At 37.4% G+C, this 10,935-nt stretch overlaps 1 protein-coding gene across 2 annotated transcripts in view; it reads right to left on the bottom strand.

Moving 5' to 3' along the window:
• LOC110456103 (codanin-1-like) overlaps positions 1 to 10,935 on the bottom strand; it is a 32,124-nt gene that overhangs the window by 1,891 nt on the left and 19,298 nt on the right. For both annotated transcript variants that reach the window (XM_021506659.1, XM_021506660.1), the window contains exons 17-25: positions 7,519 to 7,573; positions 6,950 to 7,077; positions 5,447 to 5,647; positions 4,854 to 4,936; positions 4,224 to 4,369; positions 3,370 to 3,572; positions 2,964 to 3,062; positions 2,174 to 2,237; positions 1,042 to 1,187 (exon numbers count right to left, since the gene is read on the bottom strand). In XM_021506659.1, coding sequence (XP_021362334.1) covers positions 1,042 to 1,187; positions 2,174 to 2,237; positions 2,964 to 3,062; positions 3,370 to 3,572; positions 4,224 to 4,369; positions 4,854 to 4,936; positions 5,447 to 5,647; positions 6,950 to 7,077; positions 7,519 to 7,573 — 1,125 coding nt within the window. The remainder of the gene's footprint in view (positions 1 to 1,041; positions 1,188 to 2,173; positions 2,238 to 2,963; positions 3,063 to 3,369; positions 3,573 to 4,223; positions 4,370 to 4,853; positions 4,937 to 5,446; positions 5,648 to 6,949; positions 7,078 to 7,518; positions 7,574 to 10,935) is intronic.

Below are 10,935 nucleotides of genomic sequence, written 5' to 3'. Positions count from 1 at the left end.
CATACTATCAAACTGCTACCTAATACTGATAATGCTAACCCAAATTGAATTACTTCCAATGGAAATTAAACAAATATTGGTCCAAAATGTGATTTCCCTATATAAACTATAGTAAAGTTTACCCCCTCCCCAGGGGGAAACGTGAGACCCCAGGGTCATGAAATTCACAATTTTGGTAAAGCACCTTAAGACCCTTCCATCTATGAAAAGTATTTGATTCTACCATATCTGGGTCTTGAGAAGAAGATTTTTGAAATTTTAGTCAATTTGACCCTTTTTGGCCCCGCATCTCAGGCCCCTGGGGGCTTAGGACTAAACCAGCAACAATTTTTGTTGACCTTTGTCCATGGAAGGTCCCTGCAAAATTTCATTGAAATTGGTTCAGGGGTTTTGGAGAAGAAGTCGCAAATGTAAATTGTTTACGGACGCACGACGGACAAAAGGCGATCGCAATAGGTCACTTGAGACTTTGTCTCAGGTGACCTAAAAATGTGAAGTCCAGGGATTGAATCATAGTCTAGCCCTGCTGTTTTTTTTTTAAACAGTGCCGTTGTTGGTTGTAATTTGCTTATTTATTTTCTTTCCTTTTTCACTGAAGTCCCCCTAGGTACATGTCACTCAAGTCCCCCTAGGTACATGCCACTCAAGTCCCCCTAGGTACATGTCACTAAAGTCCCCCTAGGAACATGTCACTCAAGTCCCCCTAGGTACATGTCACTCAAGTCCCCCTAGGTACATGTCACTAAAGTCCCTCTAGGTACATGTCACTAAAGTCCCCCTAGGTACATGCCACTCAAGTCCCCCTAGGTACATGTCACTAAAGTCCCCCTAGGTACATGTCACTAAAGCGGTCTCCAGTGTATAGTTACTGGTTTTGGCAGTGGCACAGGGATCCTGAATGCATGTGAACACTTGTAACAAAAGTTAAACCTGGCAACACCAATACGGAATCCTGCATGCCTTGACATTCTTTGAATAGTTGAGCTTATGAATTGTGGTTTTATATAGATAGAAATCTGATGTTGTGTCAACATTTCATACCTTAGGATTGCTGCAGTTGTTCATCTGAAGAACAACGCGTGGACACAGAAAACCTCGCAGTGGTGTGAACTTCTCCAGGTCTGTTCTCCACAGGACAAAGAATACATCCAACTTGTTATTTGACCACTGGTCTGGAGAACACTGCACTGAAATATTACATCAATAAACTGAACCAACCACCCTCTCCAGTAACATACTTTTACTTTGCTGGATATCCATTATTTCCATTATCTATAGTTCCCTACACTAATGCTGATAAAGGATTAAGTACTATGTATTGTCAACTGAATTTTGATATTTGATGTCAAGATAAATGTCATCTTGCGATTTGCAACACTTAAATTGTACGAAATGTTTCCGAATATACATCATGAAAATCATATTTTTTTGTTGTCTTTTTCATAAAAAGGATTGTATGTCCAGGGGTTCGCTCACATTCACTCTCTACACCCCTGGAATATGTCATGGCAAAATTGAATGCTCGATGTGTGCCACATTGCTGATGAGATAAGGAGACTAGTTCGATCCTTTGATGTACATCAAAAGAATCTCGCGGTCACGCAGTGGTGAAAATTGACAGGCTTTCAAGTGGGTGTCTCTCTTTTGTAATCTTCAAAGGATAGGTATCAGCCTAGCGGTTGGTCAGGTTTTTTTTACCCGAGACCAATCAAACAGCTATCTTCGTACCTTCAATTTTGCCATGACATATTCCAGGGGTGTAGAGAGAAAAAGTGAGCGTAACCCCTGAATATCGAGGATGAATCAAATCATATTGAACCCCAGGTGATTAGAAATGAGATTATAACCACGTTTGATTTTTTAATTACCTACAGAGTATCTCGTTTCGTAATTCATATCTGCTTGATATTTTACTGGGAATTCCCTGAACTTACACGATGGTCAAACTAGGGAATGGACATTCAACATTTTAATATTGAGTTCTAGTATTATCATTTAGAGGAACACTGACCCAAGTAATTATGTTTTATTGTGTAGAAATCTGTTTTCTTATTTTAACCAACAATCACATTTGAACTCTTGTCTCGTGGAGAAACTTTTTCTACAGCACTGATGTTGGTTGACCTTCTAGAAAGACTTACTGTAACCTGTACACAAGTATGTGGGGTCTTACCAAGAGCGAGGCACAGGTCCATGACTAGCTGTCCGTAGGCGACATACACTCCGGGTAGAACATCCTATAACAAACACTAGGGATTAGATACAAGTCTGCTGATAGGCTTACAAGCATGTATCTGTATCTAACAGGAATATCACGAGTCCTGTTGAGAAGCACATAACATGTCTAACAACTGTCAAAGATTAGTTTATTTCTTTGATCCCTACAGAGGTTGCAGTGGCAGAGTGGTTAAGACAAAAAAAAGCTAACAGGCAGCTTAGAGACACACCATTATATGTCACATGTATGACTAGGCCCATTTGTTTTTCAGAAGAAGTTGTATAAAGATTTTAACATATTTGACCCATGTGACCTTGAAAATGGATGAAGGTCATTTATTTGAACAAACTTGGTAGCCCTTCATCCAAGCATGCTTATGGCCAAATATCATCACCCTAGGCCTTTTGGTTACTGAGAAGAAGTTGTTTAAAGTAAAAAGTTGATGCCGGACGGACGACGCACCATGCCATAAGCTCATTTGGCCCTTTGGGCCAGGTGAGCTAAAAATCATGGCAAACTATTTTGATTGAACATATTAAATACATTGGGGCTGTCATATATCAAATAAATCAGGTAAATTAGCAGTAAGAACATTGTTCACTGAATAGTTTTCCTTCATTGATGATCTACATGCAAGATTTCAATGTTGGGTTATCTGAACCTGAATGACCAACAGGGAATGGACCATCCATTTCTATGCCTATTCATTTTGTTTTAGTACAGCTTTATACCAGAGAGTACCCACCTGTCTCTTCTTTATCACAGTTTGTACTTGGGAAATCACAGATTTTATCTCCACTTCACTTGGTACCACACGTCCAAAAGTAACGCCCCTTACTACTTGCTGTGAGAGAATCAAACCATGGAATAATCAAATAGACAATAAAATACAACATTTCTAAACAAACAAATTTAATTCAGATACAGCAGTGATTCTCCAACCAATCTAGCTGTACATGTAGTGGCAGTCATTAGACGGTGAAGTTTAATGAATGTAGCTAGCACTGTAAAAACCACATGTGATTACCCTGAATCCAATGTAGCTAGCACTGTAAAAACCACATGTGATTACCCTGAACCCAATGTTTCATGCTATTATAAATAATATCTATAATTTGTATGATCTCTTCCTGCATGACGAATAGCCTCACCTTGATTTCAATAAGAACATCAGACGGACTTGGGACACTGTGATCATGTTCCTTAGCAATAACGTCCGTGCATCCCTCAGTTTCCAGGGTTACATTGCTGCCAGGGTGACCTGCCTCAGCAGCCTCGTTAGACTTCTGTTGTGTCAGCATGAAGGCTTTAAGGATGCGCTCCAATTCAGTCTGAAGCTCACTCTGGTACATAGCTGTGGAATATTAGATATTTACAGGTTATCATACGACCATTTCCATATCCTACTATGCATCTGCCCAAGACTCCCATATTGACCTTTTTATCATATACTGCTCTATAACATCAAAATTATGAGTCTTCAACAAACTTAAACACTGAAAATTTAGATTTCATGTGCTAAATATAATAACATTTTACCTTAACACAATGTGTAGTGTGTACACTGCCAGTCTGAGGTTAGCTTAAATTAACACAATGTGTAGTGTGTAAGTAGTGTGTACACTGCCAGTCAGAGGTTAGCTTAAATTAACACAATGTGTAGTGTGTACACTGCCAGTCTGAGGTTAGCTTAAATTAACACAATGTGTAGTGTGTAAGTAGTGTGTACACTGCCAGTCAGAGGTGTGACTTTTCTGAAAAGTGTTGAACTGGAAGTTAAATGGATACGACGGGTGTACCGTGTGGGCAGATATGGCACAGGCTGCATGGGGGGGATATGGCTTGGTCTGGGATATGGCCTGAATAGCTAACAGTATCATACATGCAAAACAACCCATATCACGGACAAGTGTATGATGATAAACAATAAAGGTCACTCTGGTACATATCTTTGAAAAATTTAATAGATCATAGATGAAAATTAACATGGAAAAGAAGAGTTCACCTGTTGTGATGTGTTTGGTCATCCATTGCTGGATCTTTTCCATCGTGATACGAAGACAGATCTTTGTTGCCATGGTGACGACCGTGCGAGACTGCTCATCAGGTAGAAGTAAAGTGAGGGCAGCATCTATCTTTTTCTCACAGTAACTGAACAGAAAGTAAGGAAACAAATTGTCTGGGAGGCATTCATAGTTCAACTGGTCACTCTGGCCCACCCCTACCTTATCTTTTATTTAAACCAATACATTTGATATCCATTTAAATAACAAGCAGTGTTCTCCCCAGAATATTTAGAATGAAGCATGGTATTTCAATATTTCTGTTAAAGCAGCACTCACTTTAGATTGACTATGAATATATAGCATAGAAGATCTAGGATAGCAGCATGGCAAGAAATTATAGGAGCATGGTGCCATGCTGCAAAAACAGCCTGGGGAGAACACTGACAAGTGTCCTGTGTCTTTTATCCATCATGTTTAAATACCTATTGTTATTTTCACTGTTTTTTTTATAAAAAAAACAAAATGTTTTAAAGAAAAAAGTCTTTTATTCAACTGTGTGAATTTCTTTTTCCTTTTTAGTATAATCTGAATAATGACATCTACAATTAATACCACTGCATACTACTAACCCTTCTACTTCTGTGGCAGATGTTGCCTTGACCTGCTGAACACAATCTTGGGAAATCTTGAGTAATTGTGACTGTAGTTTGTCCTGCAAAATTCAAGCAATAAAATGTAAATCATCACTCAGGTCCCAAGAGAGTAATTTCCGATCCATATATTTTGGGTTTAGAGACAGTGTGGGGTACATATCTGATTCCACCCTCACAATTTATCCTCCGTTCTCACTAAATACTGCAAGTCAATTTAAACCAAACACTATATACTTATCAACAAAAGTGCCTCTGTGTCATCTAAATTCATATCCTGAGTAGCTGAAATAGGTAATAACGTCGACGAAACTCCTAAGCATCAACATGTACATTGGTTGCCTGAAGTTAATGCAGCCTGCACAATACTGTCACTATGATAGCAACTGATGATGAACTTGTTATTTATTTTGACATTTATCTTTTGAATGGTGGCATTTTATGAAACAATCAGAACTACTTTGATACTGGAAAAATAATCAAACATTTTCCATATGTAAAATATTGAAATATTGTCAAAAACACAGAGTTATCCCATTAATTATTTTCTATCCACTCAGTTAGTTTCTCACTTTGGCCTTGGCAGTTGGAGAGGAGTTTTCCTGAGTTTCCATGTGATCTGACAGTCGTGTTTTACTTTCCCTGATGGATGAGACCAGTAGAGTTGACCGAAATCTCTTTATGTAGTTAGAGGCTGTTCGATCTGCCACAAAATCAACCGTCCTTCTCAGTGACGCAGGATGGTTGTGGAAAAAGTTCTCTTCCAGGTGGAGCTGGACACAATCAATGGTAATAAGAAAATATTAATTTCAGCAATAAATATGACCTTAATAACTCAGAACTCTGAAAAGAAGGATGACCTTTGATAACTTATAATCTGTTAAAAGTATTCTGAAGGCAAGGATTATTTAACTTCATTATATTTGAATATAATCATAATGTTGAAATTTGGTATCAAATGTGAACAGTCTACATTCTTCACACAACCTAGGGATTCTACAAAGAAACACCTATACTCTGACAAAGTCTAAGATTGGGGTACATTCATCCACCATGAGTCTCATAGATTGAACCATGAGTGATTACTGTCTTCGTCTAGGGTATGATAAGTTCATAACTGGCAAATATTTCCCCAGACGTAATTTATTGTGGTCATAAAATACCTACATTTATGAATTGCATTTTTGATAGAAATCGGTTTCTTTAAAGGACAAGCTTGACATTATTGTTTGAAACAAGATGTTAATAAATCAATACTGGATTTATTTGAGAATGATTATTAGAAATACTTTTTTTTGTACAAACAAACAGCATTGCCAGTTTTAAAATGAGTATTAAGGGGAAGATGGTGGGAGGAAAATAATCGTCACCCATCTCTGTGTAAATTTCTTCAATGATTTGCAAACTACTAATAAATGGTTATCTTTATTATCTCTTGTCATTGAGAGCTGAGAGGGGGTAATCAGCAGGTACTGATGTGATCTATATATCACTAACCTGTGTTTGTCGCTCTGTCATTGATGGCTGAGAGGGGTAATCAGCAGGTACATCTATCACTAACCTGTGTTTGTCTCTCTGTCATTGATGGATGAGAGGGGTAATCAGCAGGTACTGATGTGATCTATATATCACTAACCTGTGTTTGTCGCTCTGTCATTGATGGCTGAGAGGGGTAATCAGCAGGTACTGATGGGATCTATCTATCACTAACCTGAATTTGTCTCTCTGTCATTGATGGCTGAGAGGGGTAATCAGCAGGTACTGATGTGATCTATCTATCACTAACTTGTGTTTGTCTCTCTGTCATTAATGGCTGAGAGGGGTAATCAGCAGGTACTGATGTGATCTATCTATCACTAACTTGTGTTTGTCTCTCTGTCATTAATGGCTGAGAGGGGTAATCAGCAGGTACTGATGTGATCTATCTATGACTAACCTGTGTTTGTCTCTCTGTCATTGATGGATGAGAGGGGTAATCAGCAGGTACTGATGTGATCTATATATCACTAACCTGTGGTTGTCTCTCTGTCATTGATGGCTGAGAGGGGTAATCAGCAGGTACATCTATCACTAACCTGTGTTTGTCTCTCTGTCATTGATGGCTGAGAGCGGTCGTCAGCAGATATGGGCGTTATCTTTCTGATGGTTGAATTCTTACTGCTGCTACCCACAGAAAACTCAACCAGTAGGGTTCGGATCTCCCCTGTAATACAGACATTATTCATTTATAGACATCAGGTGTAAAACAAACAAGATCAGCACAGCACTAATTGGTATATAGGCAGTAAATGACCCTCTACTGAACCATTATCATGCTATAGAACAATGTTGGAACCAAATAGACCAATCAATTGTTGTGTGTACAGGTGGTCACTATACAGTGTCATCATACAGTAAACCAAATAGACCAATCAATTGTTGTGTGTACAGGTGGTCACTATACAGTGTCATCATACAGTAAACATGCATATTTGCTGAATTCCAAATTTCAGTTCATTGTGTGTTAACATACCTGTCTCAATTTTAAAGCAATGCACAAAAGTGCAGCCCTCAAAGAGATAATTCTAAAATAATTATTTCTGACATTCTGGTCCGAGCTGCGATAAGGTGTTATAGGTACAGACAAGAATATCCCAATACATACCCATGTAAGGACAGCAGGTGTAATACAACTTTTGGTCCACAAATCCCATCCTGTCCTGTAACACAGATCTAAGACTTAACCAACAATCACCAAGATGACACTACATAGTTCATTGCTACATCTTTAGATACAATAAAAGATAAGCTACGTTACCTATCATTCTATCGTCAGACAAGTAAGGTGAAGGTAAAGGGCTCCACTGCATCAGCTGTAATTGTAAAGAATTCCACTCCTCTGGATTAGAGTAACCTCCCCTGTGAAGATTTTCTTAGGCTTTGTGGGCCATAAATCGGACATTCATTTTGATGCTATGCAGCTATCCTAGATTGGATTTCTGATGAAGCGTAGGCTTTGTAATGTCAAGGTATCGATTTAGACACCTACCTTGGTAGTTTTCCTTTTTATTTCTATTTTTAAACATTAAAACTTTGAATGACTATAAATCTGTAAAATTCATTGCAACATGCTATTTTTATGGAATATGTCAATATTGTGTAATATTCTTAAAGAAGTATTCCATAAAAATAGCCTTCATTTGAAATTTTGAAACCTAAATTGTTGGTACCCTTTACCTTAAGATACAGAATTTGTCAATCTGCCTCCAGGCTAAAGTTTATTTTGTGTAAACTACAAATAGATTATTTGATCTTCAAGCTTTTGGTTAAAATACAGTATTTGTTATTATGTCTCTAAGATATAGATACAGAATTTCGCCATACTTAGGGTAAAGTTAAGATATAGAATTTGTCAATCTGTCTCCAGACGAAACTTTAAACTACAAAATAGGGTACATATAAAGGGAAGTACATTTATCTCTGACCACAATCACCCAAATATCTTTTTCCTGGGACTCAATTTACAAACATTAGATCGGAGACACAACAAACCACATATTAATTAAAATTATGTGTCCCCAAGCTGTCCCTCATATATTCTTATCTAATATGTAGACATTTCTCATTTTGAGGCAGACCTAGCACGGAGTCAGAGACGGACACTGAGAGTAGTAAATTCAGGGAACATCTCAAAATCTTTCTTCATTTCATCTGTATTAAGGAGGCTCCACCCTTTCGCAATTAACCAGCAGAATTCAATGAAAGTTTCACATAATGGTTATGTCACTATGTAGAGATGATTTTATGAAAATATAAGGATTCTGATAAACTGTTTTTTTTTTTTTAAATACCAAAAAAAAAAATAGTTTCATACAAAAAGAGTGAAAATTTGAACCAAACATTTTACATTTTACAATAATTTTGATTGCGATGAGAGTTGTCTACCTTGAAAAAAATCGGAACTTTTGCAAAGGGATAGAATTTATACAATGACAGCTATTTTCTTTACTATACCAAAAACGACGGAAATAAATTAAATTACTATATCAAATTGTCAATTTACAGTTCTTTTACGGATTAATATTTCTCTCAATCATGTACACGTTGGACATCATTCCATAGGCCGCTTATGCATGGTATCTTTATATATCAGGTACATATGTTATCATAGGCTATCGCATGGTATGCCGTTATCACGTGCACGCACATGCACTTCATTTTATCAGGATTTTGATATTCTACAAACCACTATTTGTGAAATGATTTATTTGACAGAGCGTAACTCGCTCGACAACAAAACTCATTGCGACTCCGAGCTTGTACAGGTGAGGTCGGTAAACAAAACACATCAGTCTGCATTCCATGACCTTCTTAAAGTCCTCTGATGTTACATGTATGTCAGTGTCTTCCTGTGAGTTAATTAATGTCTTTGTATCATCAGCTTTATTTCTGAAGTACGTGTGATTACACATTTCCCAGTGAAGTCTTGATATCGGGTGTTGACATATCATCGTCATACACGTGTAAAATTGTTTACCCGGTGTTACTATAATTTACACTTCGGTAATGGAATGCCGGATATGCAATACGGAAATGACGACACCAAAATACGACAAGAAAAACATGTGTATTACGGAGGGTTTGAAATCCTTAAGGATTCCTGTCCCCTTGCTTGCGACAAAACACTAGAGATTATCATTTAGTGTTCCTTACTTGTTACCTACAGTTACATCCCCTGATTTTCATAACAATTGATAAATTTCTCCTGGCTGATCTCACCCTACCGGGATTTTTTTCAGAAAACATTTTTTTTTTAAATTACAGAAATTATCCCTCGAACAGTTTTCTAAGAAAAACATTTAAATGATCACCCCCCCCCCCCCCCCCTCATTTTTAGCGGGTCGGTCATGCAGGAAACAGCAAATAATTGCAAATACATATTGATCTAGTCCGAAATTCTCGTAAATACTCTGATTTTCACCTATTTATCTCGAAAATGTATTTCTAAAAACACACGTAACTCTTTCTAGACAAATTCAATTAAAAAGAGCGCGCTGAGATCTTTAGAGGAACACGTTCAAATGTATGACATACTTTAATTTCCGAATGCGCGGTTTTCTAAAACACGTTTCTCAAGAGACAACTCAGTCTCATGTGGCTTTATTTCAGATATTTTTGTTTTTTTAATATGACGTAGAATTTGGACAACCCAACTCTCCATCAGAAAAGGATAATAGGTGGTGGTAGTTATTTAGGAAATAGATAGACTTGATCTTCTATCCCAGAGAAAGCATTATGGCTAAAAGTTCAAGAGATACCATTTGTGATAGCTACTTTGTTTTTTACTTTTTTGACGTTGGAATTATTAGCTGCTTTCTTTGTTTCGTAAATTGATGTTTGTAATTTACCAGACCACAACATAACACCGAAAAAACTGGATTGGAAGTAATAGACGAACATGGATTCCGGGAAGTATTATACATATTAAGTTAATGATTAAATACAATTACGTTTTTATTTTGATTACATGATGTCATCTTTTGTTATTGTTAAATTGTCGGTGTTTAGACATTGGGTATACACAGATTTTTTATGTGTAAGCCGTTTTTTTTTTCTATGGGCTCTACGCACCTTTTTGTGGAGTAATTTTACACCTTTTTGGGGATTGGTGGCATTTTTACCGAAAATGAATCTAACACTGGGGTTCGGTGAATTTCTTTTAACTCATTCGGCGTCAGAATAATACAACAGAGGTCCCGGGTGAGATCCTTAGTGGAGACATTAACATATCAATTACCACGGTTGCATACTTGCCGCAGTGAGCCACGAATTGTATATGATGTTACCTGTTCGCTTACCTGTAGTCACGTACCTGTGCGTGTACACACTCTGACATACCCTATACGCTATGTTCCATATAAAATTATTTTTGAAATGACCCCTGTATTTACTTGTCTGGGTCTCTGTCCCCTTGCTCCGTGCTAGGTCTACCCCAAAAAGAGAAAGGTCTATTATAAGAGTGCTTATTTAGCAGGCACAATTTAAGCAAATTAGTGAATTTTAACAGATTAGTGCATTGATC

Source organism: Mizuhopecten yessoensis, unplaced genomic scaffold, assembly GCF_002113885.1.
Source record: "Mizuhopecten yessoensis strain PY_sf001 unplaced genomic scaffold, ASM211388v2 scaffold8517, whole genome shotgun sequence".
In the NCBI taxonomy this organism is placed as follows: domain Eukaryota; kingdom Metazoa; phylum Mollusca; class Bivalvia; order Pectinida; family Pectinidae; genus Mizuhopecten; species Mizuhopecten yessoensis.
Note: the sequence above shows the minus strand (reverse complement) of the source record. Positions and strands in the feature narration are given on the sequence as shown.